The sequence below is a fragment of the Bombus pascuorum genome, chromosome 8, assembly GCF_905332965.1.
Source record: "Bombus pascuorum chromosome 8, iyBomPasc1.1, whole genome shotgun sequence".
Taxonomy (NCBI): domain Eukaryota; kingdom Metazoa; phylum Arthropoda; class Insecta; order Hymenoptera; family Apidae; genus Bombus; species Bombus pascuorum.
This window is the reverse complement of record NC_083495.1, coordinates 12,208,574-12,227,983: the sequence shown is the minus strand read 5'-3', so window position 1 is coordinate 12,227,983 and position 19,410 is coordinate 12,208,574. Positions and strand designations below refer to the sequence as shown.

Here is a 19,410-nt window from a genome sequence, read left to right as displayed (position 1 = left end):
CGTAAAGTGTGATGTATGTCTAACAGATCCTAGCTTGAATAAACACTTATCAATCAATCATTAGTAATTTCGAATAAAAAAAAGTTAATTAAACGACAGAAAGTAAATATAATTGGAAAGATTTATGATAGAAATTGCTGTTTTGTTAAATTGCAAGCTGAAGCTAAAGTTTTTTGGAGATAAGGAAAATTATTCAGACTGATTATGAAATTATGTAATATAATTTTATCGAAGATAATTACTACATACGTATGTCAACACGATGAAAAATAAAATGGAATTTTAATATAAAAATTTGCTTCGCCCTTTAAATATAATAATAAGTACTTTCTTTTAAATATTTTTCTACATTTCTCCTTAAAGGTATAAATATCTGCGATGTAATAACTACGTTTAACAGAATATCGATCGGAGGAATATTATGAACTAGCTTGTTTGGGAAAGTTTTTTAAAATTTCACAAATGAACTTTCAATGTTTCTTATCGATGCAGTTCACGAACAAGCTTTATAAATAAACGTTCATGGGACGCACTGATTCTTTTCATCGGTCAAATCGATAGCATCAATTCTATCGATTTGCTGTCGTTGCTGGGTAAATACTATTATCGACGCATCATTGTCTTCGTTCACGGGTTTTGAGTACAAACGTCAATACTACACCTGCAATGCTAATTTTTTCAAACACGGTAATCTGATTCCCTTATTCTTCTTCAGGAAATCATTTCGTAATCTTTATAAACAGCTATACATACTTTCGTTTTCAACAAACTTTGTTTAAAATCTGTCGAATTTAATCAGAAAACCTAACACAAATCTTATCGAAATGAAATTATATAACTCGATAAGATGGGTGAAAATAATATTTTAACAGACTGTATCCTTTTTAGAACAATACAAGGAAAAAACGAAGATCTTTTCACAGCTCAGGGAAAATTCGATCCTGCTAGGGTTGAAGACGATTACAGAGGTGAAAATCGGAATGGAAGCCGTTTACAACTTTATATTCGATGTGGCTCTTAGAGAAAAGTGCATGGTTCGTTAAATTATGGAAAATCAAAAGTGATTGTCCGAGGGCATCCTTTCTTCGAGCAATACTTCAAAATTGTCTAGAATTCTTTAAAATTCGTGTTATATCGAAGAAAGTGGAACGTTACGTTTCCAACATAATTTTCACTTCGATTGTAATCTTCGACCGTCTTTCGTTTCCCGGGGGACGATGTCTATCAACGATACGGGACACCATCTATTTAATTAATTCGCTCGAAATGTTGTAAAAGACAGAAAATTTTCTCGATCTCTATATGGAAGGTAATTTTTACCGCATGCGTTGAAGCTAAGGACGAGAGGACTGCATTGAGATGATTCTCAGTCTACATTCGATCGCTGTCTGGGGCGTTTCGTGTTTCATACAGGTATCGATGAACTTAATGCAACTAGCCGCTCTTTTGTCTTACGTAACGTCTTTCTTAAGCAAATTAATGCATCGAATGAAGTGAAAAAATGAATGAAAATATTATCAGGATAGGAATTTATTTATGATATGATTTGTATTAAAATTCGATGATAATTCAACGTCTCGTTTCACGTGTAAAAGTGCTACTTGCTGACATTCGATTGCGACGACCGAGGTCGTTTTTGGTGATTTTAACTCTTCTGAGGTACCTTATGTGGAACGTTTTAAAGTTTTTTCTATCAAACGAGTATACACTCCTAATAAAAAGATTCGTTCGTTAAATTGAATTTTCCTATTAGGCAAATAGTTGTAATTACGTATCTCCATATTTCAAGATGGAAATGCTGTTGAATTATTTCCACGCGTTTCTTCAGTAGAATAATCAACGTCAATGGAAACATCACCGTCGATTCTTATAATTATTCATGATTAAAGAATCTCGTACGAGATCCATAGCTCGATAGAAATAAAGAAGATTTTTCAAAACTTATCCATAGTCCTATTTCCCTTCGAAATTTATACAAAAATGAAAGTAGAATTTTTCATGGCGGCGACCTTTTACATGGTCACGAGCACTTGTATCTTACCCTCGCCGTTGATATTGCAATTGATCTTGGAATTTGCCAAATGGAAAGATTGGGATCAAGTAGTACTATTCCAGGATTTAACTTCTTTTGGTAAGTACGATCAAATGTTTATATACTTTTTCCCAACCTCAGATAAAAAGACACTTATCGCATATTTCTGTCGCAATATATTATTTGGATTAATTAGATCTTACAGAACAATGTATTAATCACGTACTCTTCTCATTTTCAAATGTTTTCAAGGATTTGCAATGTAACGTTCCTGGCGATTAAATTGAGGTTGCAACAGCGTGACCTTCGTAATATTATTCAATTTTCTTGTTTCTTCGCTTCGACGTAGTATTTCCTACTTTACATGTTTTTTCCCATTTTCTTTTTACTTTAGACTGCGTCTTTACTTACACAAGACCTTTGATCGCGTGTCTCTCCGACGAGGGAATCGCCGTGTCGATTCAATCGGCTGTCAATCCGAACATACCTGATGTTCTTGTGATCCAGAAGCATCGAATCGGATCGATCGTTCTACTGGATGAGCTTAATCTCACTTCCCCTGATAATATTCTTCACGTGGTGAGGAGAGGCTACGTATATGTTTGAAATGTACTTTTTAATACATTCGTTACGGGACGTCACGTACTTTAGGGGCCAGCTTCATATTCCTGCGAAGGAAATTGTCTTTCAATTTTCGTCAAGAAAAATACACAGTGACAGACTACAAAGACTCGTACGATGATGTTGAAATACGCTTCTTTTCTTAAATAACTATTTAACCATTCAACATTCACCGAGATGCGATTAGTTCTCTGCTAGAACAGTGCATCTTTATTGTTAGAAATGTTTTGTATATCGAAAGGGGCACGTTTCACCGATTTCAATGATCTTCGAATACGTTGTCAAGGTCAGAATTTCGAGAAATTTCGTTTATGCGTGTAATGGCCAGTTTCCGAGATATTCATGAAAATATTTTGCATGCATACGGTAATATAATGTTTAAACGACAATAAATATTTATAGTAAAGTCATATTACTTAATCGCTTTTTACGGATAAATAGTGAATAATTCATTGTAATGGTCTATGAAGCTATGAACAATCAATTAAGAAATACGTTCGTTGAATAAGTAGAAAAATGTATTTAGCCATTTTATAATTAAAAATTTATGAACTGTAGACAAAAAGTGTTTGAAAGAAAGCAAGACATATCAATAACTTAGTAATATCTATTTGTCTTCGACTTTATCCATTTGTTTATTCGGTATCGTTCCCTATTACTCGTTCGACTTACTATAACTAATTATGTTAGTTAATTAATCTACATATCTGACGCATAATACATCGGTTATGTTATGGTTTCTTGAATAACTAATTACCGTTTCGTGTAAAATTATCCTGTATCTTTCACAATAATTGCTACATTTATTATCAGACAAGAGATAAGGTATCGCATGGCAATATTACTTGTAATTAGTTGCAGTCGAAGTAAACTCACATGATAAAGTATAGAAAATATCATTTGTCTAATTTCGTAATTATTATTACTTCAAGTTGCTGTTTCTCTTTCATAAGTCACTCGTCTTGCTTCAAGCTCGGTAATTAACTATTCTTAATAAACATTTAATTGCAGGCGTCGCAGAAATTTCAGTTTAATTATTACGTGTCTTGGCTGATGATAACCATGAGAAACACGGATGCGACGATCGATACCGTACTTCGACACTTGAATATCGGTATCGATAGTGACGTGATCGTTGCAACGCCTTCGTCGACGTACGAAGTGATTCAGAAAATGTCACGAACGTACTGGAACAGGTAGCTTATATTCGTCGAACAATGCATCTAGTATGTTCATTGATTATCGATCGTCTGAATAAGAAACGTGGTAAATGTCACGTTCTCATCGTTTCGAGATAGTTTAAACGACGGAGAAAAAGAAGCGCAGAGGACTTGTTAAGATAAATTTAAAAATATTAATAATCGAAAACGATTAGTCCACCGTATAAATTGTATCTATACATCGACAGTTAAGTGTCGAAAGAATGTGGCACTCTTATCGAGAGTTCAACGCTCGAAACGAATTATTTAAGATTTACTGTGCTGTCGTTTATGCAAAATTCAAAGTTCGCTGGTAAATCTTTCTTTATCACTGTCCTTGTATGGAATTCCAGAGAACACAAATGCGAAGATTATCGTGGATATCGTTAAATTATAATTACATTAAATCGACGTGCGTTACGAAAAGTATTATGCCTTACTTATCTTACGAAGAATAACGTAGGTCAATTTATTGCGAGAAGACACGCCGTTTCATGTTCCTGCCGATAATAAACACGTTTCGAGCATATGACGATAACAAACATGATTCGCATTTCGACACGAGTAGTAGTTTGTCTCAAACGTTTCAGCGAAAAGTAGTACGTTTCATTTATTTCGTGAACAGTAGGATATTACATTGTAGTTTCCAAACAACTCACGTTCATCTTCTGTGGCTACCAGTTGTCTTCATTATCATTTATTCCTGGTTCATTCAATTTTGAAAATTTTGGTGATCCCATGTATAATCGTATTGGATTACATTGTAAGAACAAATTAAAATACACGGCAAAGTACACGCGCTACTAAAATTGAATTATTGAAATTATTAAAAATTATTAAAATTGAATTATTGAATTATATATAATAAATTACTGAGAAACACTTGATAAATTATTATAATTCAATTATCTAAAAGAAGATTTTTTGGCAATGCTGTCTAAATGGAAGATATATTCAACTTCATAATGATATTCTTAGTTGAATAAATTAATTTAGCCAATTTATGTTTTTTTACTAATGACGCTTTGTATCATTAAAGACATTTATTTATATAATGAAATATATATAATATAAAAAATAGAGAAGCTTTTATACTTTCGTTTCTGCAGTAAAATCCGAGATTATCTGTTTCTCGCCATTAAAGGCAAACTATCTTATTTTTCGCAGCAAAGATTCGAACTTTTGTCGCAAGAAAGCGTAACGTGCTATTCATAGTAGCCAAAAAGAGCAGAGCGCTAGTCTTCGCTAGATAAACCACACGTACTGCTTTTCCTAACGCACATCGCAATTATGGTTTGACCCTTGATGTTTCGTAAATATATCGTAAATATGGTCTTATTAAAATTCACATGTGCAATTCTCTTCAGTCAGTTTTAATTCTAAACTCTCACGTTATATGTTTACCAAAATCTTAAAATCTTTATTTATAATTCTATTTAATTTGGCGGAATGGACAATTAATTACCAACGAGAACGAGGATACAAACTTTCAGAATTTAAGTTATATTCTTTATTCGTTGCTCGTCACTCATTTATCTATAAATACAATTAATCAATCTTTGTTATTATTTTCTCCGTGTTTCTATCGTGTCTTCTAGAACGTGCGTATCTCTGCAACATTACGGGACGAGCTTCAAGTTCAGAGAGCCACCGATCAAAAGGTTCGACGAGAACGCATCCCTCAATTTAAATTACGCAGTACTCGAGAATAAAACAGTGCTCTACCACTTCGTCCACGTGTATAAAATCCGATATTCGGACAACACCAGTTTAGTGACACATTTTCTTGGCTCTTGGTATTTGGACTCGTGGTTATTGAATAGTCCCATTAGCGTGAAATTGAGGAACGAATTTAGAGGACATCCAATAATCTTTGGCGTTCTTAATGGAACCATCGATGGACAAATGGATGTAAACGAAGAGGAGACGAACGACATTGCACCTTTCCTCGATTTCGCCAAATTCGTTGCTAGCAGCGTGAACGCCAGGTATTAGAATATGATAATATGCATTGACGAAACGGTTCGCAATGGCTAAAAGTATGCAAATCTTTTTTGGATCGTTGAATTTGTACATGAATTGTTGGGGGAGGGATATGTCAGAGCATGATAATGGACCCGATAAGGAACAACATTTGAGAATCCAATGGAAGATATGTATTCCTGATTACACAGTAGATAAATTTTTAATTTTAATTAAATTTTTGAAGATAATTTAGAGCACTGTGGAAACGATAGATCGTGGACTTCAATTAAATAAATGTGCCTTATTTTATATATATATAATATAATATACGATAATATAATATACGATATATAATATACGATATATATATATATTATTATATGGACCTTTTTGATAAAATTTGATAAAAATATTTACCATAATCAATGGATTGGTCGAATACGATCATTTATATACAATATAATGTATTTAGATGTATAAACACTTTTTTAGTATTAATCATGCAACATAGTACTGTACTTCGAATGTGGTAACGTACAATAGTTTGGAAGAGGTGGGAACCGTTAAATCATAGAACTCAATTGATATCGATAAAATGACTTTTCGTTTAATGTGCGTAGTTCTGTGCGTTAATTGTGAATTATTTATGAGGCAGATAAATCGTTAATAGTTTCCTTTGATGAATATTAAGTCATATCTTGAATGACTAATTTTATAAGTGAATCATGCACTTCGTTACATTTGTATTTACTTACGCACTTCGCATTTCCTCTTTAATAGAGCTTTTTCTTTTCAAACTGTCTTACATATATTATATCAATTTATATGATATTATATTAATATAATTATATGGTATTACAGTTTTATTTATATTTTTAAATAATTGTAATTGAATTCTAATTTCTGGATTCGCATGAATCAACCTCTGGATCAATTTGAACTAAATATATTTTTCCGTAATTAAACCTAACGAATAACATTCTTCAAATAGATCATGACTTTATCGAAATGTACTAGTAGGATCGTTGACCGTGATACAAAGTTGAAAACAAATTTTGAAATTTTTAATTGCGTGTTAAATAGCGTCGTTCATAAATCTAACAAATTATGCAATTCTATGTTTAAATGTATATGTGTAATATATAACAGTTACATCATAACACATTATAATATTAATTTAAAAGACAAATGCGAGTTAACTGTTCATAAATTTTCTCTGAAAATGATAATTAAACCACGTGAAACAAGAATAATATGGCAGAAAAATGGCATGCAGTATATAATTTAAATAATAAGTAATTCATCTGATTATTGAAATCATTTTTTACATACTCGGATCCGTAGAAATACACCAATACGTAAAGTGTAAAGACGTCTGTATTGAAAATAGTCATACGATGACGACGATAAAGTCGTATGTTACAATGTACAAAATCCAACGTTCAGTTTCTCAACGTTCGTGTAACCGTTATCACGATATGACAAATGAAAATGGCAATGAAGTTTTGTTATTGTTATTTTGTTAACGAGCGTGCATGGTTTCAGCCCTTTTTATTCCGTCCTGTTTTGGTTTTCGATTTTCCCACTGATCATATGAAAATTGTTATTCCGTTGTTTAAAATAAAGATTTCGAATATCTCGTTCAATGTTTTTTTTTGGTAAATCTCAGTGTTTTTATAAATTGATATGACGCTTTTTTAATATCGGTTTCCATGAACATTTCTGATACTTCAATTTACCAGAATTCTGTAGTTTCCTTCTTTACAAGATTAGTCACATTTCGAGTTACATGATTCACGATTTTAAAGCAAAGATCTATACGTGACACGTGGCTTGATTGATCGTTTTTTGCTGTAAATTTTCTATTTTAGACAATTTTTAATTGCTTCTAACGATCCATCAGTTATTCTCGTAATTTATCGTTACGTTCCCGCAGTTCTTCATATCGATTACTCTTTTTCTGTAAAGTATAAAGCAGCTATTAATTGGACTATGAACAGTAATTGAATTTATAAGTATTGGTAGAATTTATCGGGTTTCTTCCTTAACATTAAATATTTTATGTTTATATATGCAGGCTGACTGGAAAAGCATGGATAAGCAATCTTCACTCATCAGAAAATATTTCGATAAAAAATTAAATGGTTTCGAAAGTGGTATAACTTGATGTTAACAGTTTTCGCGTAGATAGAAACGTAGATATATAAAGATCGGCCTTAATTTTCTTAGTATGTTTATATATATTTTTAATACGTTAATCGATCCGTCTTGGTATCTCCTGTAAAAAGTTATCAACCTATTTATGTCGAAAAATCATTAGTTTAATAAATATTTGAACTTTTGTTTCGTAAAATCTGTCACATCAAAGACAAGGAAAAATGTACGTAAGACATTGCTTTTGTATTTGTTTTCTTTGTTTTTCATACGAATAGAATACGGTAGAGCGAGTTCACTGCTCACCATCAATGTGGACCACTCGCAATATAATTCTTGTAACGAGCAAATGAGGAATTATATACTTCTTCTTGTGTTATGTTTTCTCGAGCTCTTCTGTCCGAGCTATGAGAGTATCGTTAGGAAGATATTCTTTCGTTGGGAGAGCTTATGGCGATTGTAGAAGGTAGAAACGAAGAAAGAAAGTGTCTAAGTTATCAGTAAAAACAAACCATATACAAAAGAAGAAGACAAGATTAACAATATAACAATCTATTTTACAGTAGACGCCTCATGGGTCTGCCACGCATTGCCAGTATACAATCTTAGGACGTAGTACTTGTTTCAAATTTTATCACACGAAGAATACATAGATGTATATTAATCAATAAATAATGTGTACTCGTGTATGCGGTAATGTGTAATAGCGAGATAGTTAACATTTTCCTTGTACATATGTAAAAAGATTGAAACAATGTAGATAACAATTGTAGAATTTGTCCCTCTAATTTTATGCTACACGCACAATTTTTTAAATATACAGATAAATATTAAATATACGAAACATACTACGAAGTTATAGTTATCACTCGGATTGAGCCGGTGTATGGCATAGTAAACAGTTTGGAATGAATCACTGGATTATGAAAGTTGGGGAAAAATAAGTTTATGAAAGATACATAAACGTTTAACAATGTCTTTATTGTTCATTCAATTCATATTCTAATGCCAAAATAAGTATAATTCTGACGTAGAGGCAAATACGTAGAATATCAACAAGAAGCTATATAAATATGTATGTTATTGTATCAGAAAAACAACTCTTTTGCAGTTTTTTGTCGTTTTCTTTTAATTCGTGCAAAAAATTCTGAATTTTCGTCATCTGGCAAAAAATATTTTTTAACACAGCCTACAATGTTTTTATAGAATTTATGTATCTTTCTTTTGATCATTTTGCAATTAAAAAGGAGCAGTTAAATAATTAATGAAGTGTCATGTTTTCAGCATAGAGCTGGTGCCACATGAGAAGTTAGGTACTTTAAATAATAAAGTCTGGAATAACCTTCTCGGAGATGTCGTCACCGGTGATGTGGACATTGGTCTAGGATATATTACCGTTAACAAGGAACGACAAGCTGAAATGTCGTTTAGTCATCCTTTAATACGTTATATGTAAGAAAATATTTCATAATATCCAAATCATTCGATAACGATGGCTAACAGATTTGTCGAGAACGTACAGGGTGTCTCCTAGGTTTATAAATTTTGCTGTAGTCTTTTATTATTAAAAATACGAAAGCTTGATATGGACAAAGGTTCTTGAAAGTTCTGTTATAAAGCAGTAAGAAAAATATATAATTCGAAGGAAATATTAAAAGCAAGGTCTTATTATAATACGGAATAGATGCATAACATACATAACTATCCATGCATAAACAGTATGTGTCAATATAATTTATGTGTCACTATAAACTACGTTTGCTGAATTTATCTTTGATTTGTCGAATAAACTGATACTACGGTATATAGTATATCGATATTATACGAAGAAAGGTGAGATAACACTTCGAAATATAACAATTAAATTAAAAACATTTCACCCTTAGTTGTTAGATACCACGAATTTTAGCAAAAATGTAGTTTATCAAACATATTTCTTCAAACGAAAAATAAACGAATCTATACCATTTATTCATATTATGTACATAATTTCAAGAAAGATGAGAGTGGATCACGCGATTATATAATGTAAAAACTGCACTGTGATTGGCTGATAAATTTGCGTTTAGCAATATGTAACATCACACGTAGTTTGATCTGTAATATTAGCTTGTTTCATTTTCTTCAAGTTAAAAGTTATTATCTGTTTGTCACTTTTATTTTCTCCCTTATCTTATGATGAACTACCCATCTAATTAATAAAAATGTTGGTTTCTTCGTCTTTAGCAAATACTCGCTAGAAACTTTAAAAATACTAACTAAAAACTGATTAATGTAAAAAATAAAAAGTAGACTTTCTCATTTCATGCATTGTATTTTTGTAATGAATTTAAATAAGATGTTTATGAATTGTATTTTAATTTAGTCCATAAAATTCATAAATAAAATTTTATATGGAAACCTATGGGACAAGCTGTATAATGAAATATATTGTTGCTAAGACGAATAAATTACGCTCTGCACGATGAATATTTTTACGCAGGAGAAATGTTTACTATCATCCACTGGAAACTGGTACCATGAGGGACATATTTCGCCAACCGTTTAATAACTATTTATTGAGTTGTGTTGCATCTACTTATTTCGCCATACTAGTAGCGATGGGATTGATCATTTACGCAGCGAAAACTATTTTACACAATGAAGAAGCTAAACGCGTTGGAATAGGGGAGGCTGCGCTTTGGTGCATCAGCATAATGTGCATGCAAGGTTATATTCCTTAAATTTTTTCAAAAGGGCAATCAGAAATTTCTTAAAGGAGTATTTTATCGACTTTTAGTTACAAATTTTTACTAACACGTTTACACGCCCCCACTAAATATTCATACTTGTTAATCGAGTGTTCAAATTTCTTTATGCATATCAGTAAGCTATTGTATAAGTGCAATATATATATTATGGAGAATTGCGTTTGTTGTCGCTAATAAGCTAATAAGCAGTAAATAGAAAATTAATTATTAAAGGGTATCTTATAAGATTATCAAAGACAGCGAACGAATAGCACAATAGCCTGGCGGAAAGAATAAAAACTGTATCGTAAATAATGTTATGCTTGTAAGTCATTTGACTCGGAACACACCGGTTAAAAGCTAGTCTTACCGTACAGACAGTTCTTCGACTTCTATAGTAACATGTTTTTGAATGTTTATATTATTTCCTAAGCTACAAGTTTGTAGGAAAAAAGAAGAGATAAAATAAGATGTAGTAACGTTTGTCTTCTCAATGATTGTTTCATTCTTAAGAATCGATTCATTAATTAATTTTTTATGAATTTAACGAATTCCAATTGCAGGTACTCCATGGACACCACGAAATCCATCAGGAAAGACAATATTACTATTCAGTTTGATGTTCGCCTTAGTAACGTACAATGCTTATGCTGGTTTCATCACTTCGATCTTATCGGTACAGGCTAGTGGTATCAAATCTATTACCGATATTTTGTCGCACAATTTCAAATTGGGATACAGCATCACCGATGATGAATACATTAGGGTAAGTTTATTAAAAAAACAAATGAAAAGGTAATATATCAAATTTTTCACCATCGAAATATTCTCCTCTTTGTTTCACAGAACGTGAATGATAGTAATCTTCGACAGTTGTATATAAGAGCGTATAACAATCGGGAATCTAAATTGGATACTACTTCTGGTCTTACAAAGGCCGTGAAAGGCCATTATGGCTTCTTCGTAAGTGCAACTCTCGCACGACGCGCCCTCAGGTCCACACTGATTCAAGAACGATGTACTCTAAAAGAATTACCTCTTCCACAAACATTCACAATGGTGGCTCTACCAATGGCTAATTCTTGTCCTTATAAAAAAATTATTAATTTAAAGTATGTGAAATGTTAAAAGAATATCGTATTTCAATTTTACAGGGAGAATGAGAATCGTATTTTATATAGTAATACGACCTTAGACTTATATTTTATTTATTTTCTATTCTTTCTTAAAATCAAAGGGCTCGGAGGAAAAGTGGTACGAACAAGAAATACTTAAGTTGGATAAACCGTCGGTGAAGTTAAAAAAACCTAAATTGAGAAATTTCGTCTGCTTCGATCAAGAGCATGTCACGATCAAGTAAATGGAAATGGTGATTTTAAAATATCTTACAAATTATACGCCACTCTTCCATCAAGCCCATAATTGTATTTTACTTATTATCAATATCCTCATGTCCAACGGCTTTCAGAAAGAAACAAGAAAAGAACGAAAGAATTGCTAAATGAATTTCACATAGAGCTTCTCGGTCAATGGGAACATTAATCAATCAAATATGTTTTCCAGCATTTTGAAAATACGAGAACGAGGCGTTCTGAACAGGATAACAGAACGAATGCTGCCAGAGATGCCTCGATGCAAATCGCCGACCACATTTCACAGTGCCAGGCTAGCTGACGTTTATTCCGCTTTCTTCATCTTGATCGCTGGAGGCGTATCGGCCGTTTCTATCGGGATCGTCGAGAGAATTTGGCACAAGAGGCGACAAATGAAGGAAACGATCGTTCGTGGAATGCGTCAACATCGCCTAATGCCCTCTCACCTGCCACATCTGCCACATTTGCCTCGTTTCTCTCATTTTCCACATTTATCGCATTTGAATTTCCGCGACGATCGTCGAAACGATTTTTCTCTCGATCGTGATTCGCGACCGAACTTAACGATAAACAACGAATGCGTAGCAGCGAATCCTTCCGATTCCATGCAGGAAACGCGAGAACAAATTACGCAAAGGAATTATAACCAGGAACGCTATGCGCGTTCGGATGAAGACATCAATCGACCTCGTTTCGAGCCGAAATTTTTCAACTGGAGGAGACGTAGCAACTTCAAGCGGAGGAATTGGAGCCCGTTTTCGGGATTGCCAAGAACGAGACTTGGTAGAAGCGAGAAGAGTAGATCTAAGGGTAACACGGTCTTTCCTTTTCATCAATGATAAGAAAGGATGTTATGTATCAAGTAATTCACGAGAACTTAACCCCTTTCTTGAAAGTTTCATAATTTTAGTATCAATATATTAGGGCTTCGTTTCTTTTCGAAATCAACCGTGTAACATTAATACGCTTGATCAGTTTTTAAATGGCTTGTGTGCGGCTAGAATTGTCGACGAAGAGGCAAATCGTTTTGGCAAGAACGTAGAATTATCTGGATAGTCGTTGTACCATTGCTTCTTTGTAGACATTCTTAAGGTAGTATTTGTACAACGTTTCAAAATATACGTTAATCTGGAAACTAAATATCTAATGTTGGTTTCGCATAAGTGCTTTTTCTGCTGTGTCCTTTAAGCTGGGCAAAAGAAATGTTGATTATTCTGTATATACGAGGTGTATGTGTGTGCAATATAATTTTTTATTATGAACTAATTGAGTCATAAATTATCATTTATTTCCAATGTTAATAATTTGTTAGTTTGGTAAAAAACACTGAATGACGTTAGAAGGAAATGTTCATGTTATAATACGGTGGAATTTCCAACTGAAGCGTTTCATCATTTGCATCAATTTATAGAATGTATCTTTGCTACGTTTTTGAAGTTCATGTTTAAGATCAAAAAAATGAATTATGCGTTGATTAAACGTTTAGATATTTGTGTATGTTTCTGATATTTATGTATACCTTGTAAGAAATATAACTCATATTTATTTGAATAAATAAATATTACGAATACAGCTATAATGAGTTACGATATAACGATCTCTTAGTAGCATAATTACAAATATACTGTATTTATTTGCAATGCGGAATAAAAAGTTCTAGAAATATTACTCTCAGTCACGTTTGCCGTATTTATCGTAAGTTGCGGTGATTTTTACTTTTGCGTAATAAGTCTTAAACGGGGATTCGTATTTTTCCATATTCTGCATGCTCTTACAATCTCGTAATATACCGTGCACGTTTCTGAAATGACGTAAACAGGTGAAAAAGCTTTTCAATAATATTTTGTTATTAAAGTCAGATATTTCATTTTTCTTATTACCGACACATAATGTTCGACAAGTCGCGAAGTTTTTCATCGTTATTACATCGCTGCCATTGTTCGTACAATGAGACTTCTCCGATTTCATCGAGATAATAATGGCAAAGATCTCTAAATCTAAATAAAATTCGGTATTAAAGGAAACCGTCGTAAGAAAACAGAATACACGCGCGACATGCATAATTGTGACATAAATGAAGTATCTTTGTATACAGACTTCTTGCCCCAAAGTCCATCGGCGGACGTGGATACCATGATAGAACCAGGTAATTTATCGGAAATGTACCTTTTTCCATTTAGTTCGCGAAGACCATAGCTGTCAAAAAATGATAAATATATGATTTCTTTCCTTATTTGTAGGCTATGGATTTTTATGCGAATTCATATATGTTTTAATATCAATAAGTACTTTAGTTTTGATATTTTGTACCTTCTTCTATATATACCTATACATAAAGATTACTTTATTCGTCAGATATTTACGATTGAAAAGAGTAATCGCATATGGTCCTCAACAGAACTTCGATCTCAGTGTTATTTAAAGACGCGTTAGGTAACGCTTCGTGAACATCCAGCAATGTTTGATTTATCTAAAAGGTATAGATACGATATTTCAGGAGTTTTTACCATCCATCTGTTGCGAATATAATATAATTCATTATGCAATTGACACCCATTCGTTTCAAGATCTTGTTATGCATTTCTGCTTTTATTCGTGAACGAGAGCTTCTAGTGTTTTTGATAATCAATATTAATTTCTACTGTGCATTTCACTGAATTGGAAAATAATTATTTATCGTGAATGTCTCTTAAATATTAAAACGCTGGGTTTGGACAAATATCGATTCTGTTCGAATTAAATTGATTAAATAGCAAACTTACGGAAGGATGTTTGTGAAAATGTACTTTATACATGTAGCAAAAGTATATATGCAATCGAATAAAGTGATAAATAGTTTGCGGATGTTTATGTGTTTTTGAAAATATTAAGTAGCAGTAAAGTAAGAAAATGTTAAAAATCCTATATATGACTTTTAACTCTTGTATAAAAAAAAAAATGTCGAAGAAAACGATGTTGACTCTTGGAGTCAAGTTTATTTATGTAAATATTACTTTGAGAAATGTATCAAGAGAAGCAAGACGAATTATTCAGGAAACACAGGACAGCCATTTCCGATTTAAAAGAAAAATGCAACTAAAATAATATGTAGATAGCAATTAAGGCAACATGCAGATATGCAGAAAGAAAAATAAATGTAGAAAGATATATAAAATCAAAGAGATTTAAAAATTATAAAGTTCCCCATGTGTTATCTCCATCATTTCAAATTCATATCGCTTTTTTTTACTTCATAACTGCTATAAACATTTTAAATATCATTTATGTGTAGATTCCCTTGTGAAATTCTCAAAAAATTCGTTAAATGGTGTCATTAACAAAATAAATAATTGTAAAAAATCTATATTTGTATTTAAAAAATACGCGAATAGAGAGAAGTAAGATAATCGAGACCGGTGAAAAAGGATTAACCTTTTCAGCAATGGCAAGGCACATCCCGCATCTGATACAAGCGGAAGAGAAATCGATTTCTATCGCGTCGCATGGTGAACAAGAACGCAAATACGGAATCTTTTGTACTACTCCAAACTCTGTTGGGTCACAGTAATAATAATAATCGGATGTTGAATTCTGTTCGGTTTTACTTAAAATCTGCATGTTGCTTCTTTGACATTTGGCAGATCGTTTTCTGCCGAAACCCGTTCCATCTGAGGTTAAGCTCAATAAAAGTAATATTACGATAAAAACTTTTATCTCCATTGTCGTCGACTTCCGTCAAGTCTTCGTTTTCTGCTCGCTGGATATAATACAGATTCCCAAAAAACTTTCTTCATATGAAATTTTACTAATATGCGCTTATCAAAGTTTATACATTTTAAAATAGGTTATCATTATAAGATTTAAAAAAAAATAGTTAAGAATATCTTGAAACAGAAGAAACAAATTTTGAAGTTTGTTGGCCCGGAAATGTCATGGTAAGGTATACTTCGATATTACTTCGACTCTCGATAGGCATCGCCATAGTTGCTATCGACGATTCGCCTGCGCAAGATTATACATTGAGTAAACGCATAACCTAAGTTGGAGTTTTGAAGGTTAGGATAATCGAAATAATTCACAGCCATGGTAATATTTTTACTAATTTATACGTATACAAAATAGATTATCTTAGAAAGACTATTTGAATGTGTTGTTGTCTTTTATAGGCCACAGCAATGAGAAAAGAGTTCCTGAAGCCAAAGAAACTGATACATCCAAATAGTAGAAAGTCCATCGCTATTGCGAAAAAAGCCAAAAAGTAAATAGAATTACTATTAAATTATATGATTTTATTATGTATATTTTATTTATTTTATATGATTATATAATACTTTTGTGTACTAATGAAGGAAATGATCAATGTGGTTTGTTTCAGAATATCAAATAGACAGAAAGGAAAAATGTCCCGTTTGATAAAACAGAATTTAATAGGAGAAAAAATATTGTGGATCAAAAACAATATGATTCCAGACGTGTGTCCCTATACTCCAGAGTTAACTGCAAGTTTGTTAGAAAAGTAGGTAAAACAAAGATGTACGTACACGATGATACAGAGATCATGCATTAAAGATTTGATTAATTATAGTCCTGTGTTTGATCCAAAGGTACATAGCAAGAAATGATAAAGAAATGGAACAAATTGCTATTAAAAGATCTATAAGTAGCAATAGGAATAGACAGCATGCCAGCAGGGCAAATATAATTAGAATAACCAAGGAGAGAGAACAAGAAGAATATGATACATGTGGAATAGGTAAAGAATTACAGCCCAATTTATTTTTAAAATATGCTGATATATAAACCGTCCTTTATTTTTCAGAAATTCCTGATATTTTAGATGAAATTCAGTGTAAAATGTTAATGGCTTGGAATGATGAATTACATTTGATGAATAATTTTAATTTTATAAGGTTTGGTAAGAAGGATTTAAAGAAAGCGTTAAAGGTAAAAGAAATGCCGATGACAACAGGCATACTAACAATAAGCTACAATAAGCCTGTAGACAAGGAGAATTTATTAAATAAATCAATTGATTCAAATGAAAATAATCAATCGACAAAATGTGTAATGGAAATAGAATAAATTCTGTAGATATACGTCTTTCTTACCTTGACCTCTATTTAAAAAGAAGAAAAGCGAACAGTTCCGTCCTTTTTTGTTTGGAAAATGCTAGAGACCGCATTTTGTCTTGCTTTTATCTCCTACAAGAAGCAGTCATATCACAAGATACAAGAATACGATAGAAGAGAAAAAAAATGTTCGATTGTGAAATATTCAACAAAACTGAAACATAAATCACGTGCACGTCATGAATATTTTGCATCATTTCTTCGCCTTTTTTTCATTTTTTTCGCTAGTTGCTCTATTATTTAAGAAAGTCAATAGTACAATGATAAATATACGATTCTAAAAGTTTTTTAAATTCTTTACATACTTAGAATTAATCAAATAGCTTAGTATATAAAAGAGTAAACTTATGTCGCATGTTATAAATGCAGCTGTGTTTGTTACAACAATTGCAATTCCAAGGAATTTCTCTCGAAGATCGCGGTGAAGAATCTTTTTTGTTAAATTATTATTGGTATACTTCGTCAACTTGTATATCGATACAACTTGTTAACTATTACTTAATAGCTTCTCGTTAATAAAAACAATTCGTAACTATTTAATAAGAAGCAGTATATTCTTAGTTATTTAGAAATTTACTTAATGATGTTTGAAGATATGAATATGTTTAAAAATTATAACGTAAATACATATATCTCATTTCATGTTTTACTAATCTATCTCTAATTTAGATTTAATATCGGAAGCCTGAAACTTTTATAACTTTTAATACATCGCATACGTTTCAAATTTAGTAGTTCTTAGGTTAGATTATCTTCTCTTTCCAAAGATTAATCTTAGTATATGGATTTAATGCATCATACAATAACTTTTCTTCGTTAGAAAATTTTAGAAATTATCTATATGACCATAATCTTATTTCATAGTGGATATATTAGATTTGATGGACTATATTTTAATTTTATTTTATATTACTATTAATAAAATAGTAAGTAGAAAGATTACGTATATGCACTGTTACATAGTATGAATAAGCATACAATTTTTTATATTTCGCCTGTAACAGCAATTTGTAATTCTGTAATTATGTGTCTTCACATAATACTTAAAATTCGCATTTTAAAATCATGGTTGTTGATGTACGTATATATACGCGTGCACCTTAGTGTTCAAATTCTTATAGTTATTTAGTTTGAAAATGTTCAGTTCATCAGTTCGTAAAATGTAAGAAAATTTTTACGGTGTTTGGTATTTCAATTTCTCGCGCGCATTGTATAGAAACGAAGCCCCGCCGCCTCAGCCAATCAAGAATCGACTAGACTCACTTTTGGCGGGAAACCGCCATTCTACTATCGAAGAGCGAGTCGTTAAGATGTGTCGCCGTTCGAAGCGTATAATCTAAATTTCTTAGTACTTTAATTGCTATTATTACATTACATACATTATTATTAGGTTTGTTAAATTAATGTCTACCTATTTAGTTCTTTATTAGATATTATTAACAAAAGTTTATACAATCGAACTTTTTTCTGTTTTCCTCCATTGATCGTCTATTTGATCGTTTTCATTACCGGTAGCTTGTATCATAAACTTTTGAAACAGGATATAAGTTCGACTATTATTTCATTTTAATATAATTTGTTCTAATTTTGTACGTTTATTTCAACGTTTAAGTACGTTTATTTAAACCTTTGAGTTTGTTTTGTACGGTCCATTGATTAATTATAGAAATGAATAATGGAATAATTAGTATTCTATTCCATGCTTTTTCATGCAGTAACGTTTAGTAACGTTTGAATTATGATATGAATCGTATAAATATACACATAGTATGCAATATTTAACGTAATACGACTAAATTATTCGTAATTCTATGATTTCTCTTAAGAATACTAAGGTGGAACTGATAAAAAAATATTATATTACGGAAATAGAATATATTTGAAATATTATTTGTGCTTTGTAAGATATTTCTTAATATTGATAAGTATTCATAAAGATTCTAAATGTAATATAATTTATTTGAAAGAATTATACTGCGGATGTTCGTTTCTTACTTGTAAACTACATTTATTTTATAATTATTCGAAAATGCTTTTGACAGACCAAGCTTAGATATCTTCGTTTCAGATTCATTTTTATTCGTCAAAATGATATTAAATCATTTGTGTTTACTCTCTATACCTTTTACTTTCATCTCACTGTTCAGCCTAACGTATTGTTTTTTGTTTTGAAACATAATATGTCTATTACTGAAAACATATCCTTTAGTGTAGTAGGTGTTCCAGGAA

The 19,410-nt window shown here is 31.7% G+C and overlaps 3 protein-coding genes across 4 annotated transcripts; 2 read left to right on the top strand and 1 right to left on the bottom strand.

Moving 5' to 3' along the window:
• The first annotated feature begins 1,980 nt into the window (after positions 1 to 1,980).
• Positions 1,981 to 13,331, top strand: LOC132910166 (uncharacterized). Its single transcript, XM_060965673.1, has 9 exons — positions 1,981 to 2,131; positions 2,427 to 2,611; positions 3,665 to 3,849; positions 5,451 to 5,840; positions 9,256 to 9,423; positions 10,454 to 10,680; positions 11,264 to 11,466; positions 11,547 to 11,812; positions 12,264 to 13,331. Exons 1-9 carry the CDS (start codon positions 1,981 to 1,983, stop codon positions 12,910 to 12,912), a joined length of 2,424 nt encoding a protein of 807 aa, XP_060821656.1. The 3' UTR covers positions 12,913 to 13,331.
• Positions 13,332 to 14,070: 739 nt separating this feature from the next.
• LOC132910165 (uncharacterized) lies at positions 14,071 to 15,980 on the bottom strand. The gene is made up of 3 exons (XM_060965672.1): positions 15,485 to 15,980; positions 14,437 to 14,543; positions 14,071 to 14,269 (listed from the first exon to the last, which is right to left on the bottom strand). The coding sequence occupies exons 1-3, from the start codon at positions 15,770 to 15,772 to the stop codon at positions 14,071 to 14,073; spliced, it is 594 nt and encodes a 197-aa protein (XP_060821655.1). The 5' UTR covers positions 15,773 to 15,980.
• A 9-nt stretch (positions 15,981 to 15,989) lies between these two features.
• LOC132910164 (translation machinery-associated protein 16) lies at positions 15,990 to 17,146 on the top strand. Of its 2 annotated transcripts, XM_060965670.1 has the most exons (5): positions 15,990 to 16,138; positions 16,219 to 16,310; positions 16,428 to 16,568; positions 16,657 to 16,805; positions 16,872 to 17,146. In XM_060965670.1, the coding sequence occupies exons 1-5, from the start codon at positions 16,136 to 16,138 to the stop codon at positions 17,132 to 17,134; spliced, it is 648 nt and encodes a 215-aa protein (XP_060821653.1). In that variant the 5' UTR covers positions 15,990 to 16,135; the 3' UTR covers positions 17,135 to 17,146. The 2 variants fall into 2 exon arrangements, with proteins under 2 accessions (XP_060821653.1, XP_060821654.1); XM_060965671.1 differs by lacking the exon at positions 16,219 to 16,310 and having other exon boundaries at positions 16,021 to 16,138.
• The last annotated feature ends 2,264 nt before the right edge of the window (positions 17,147 to 19,410 follow it).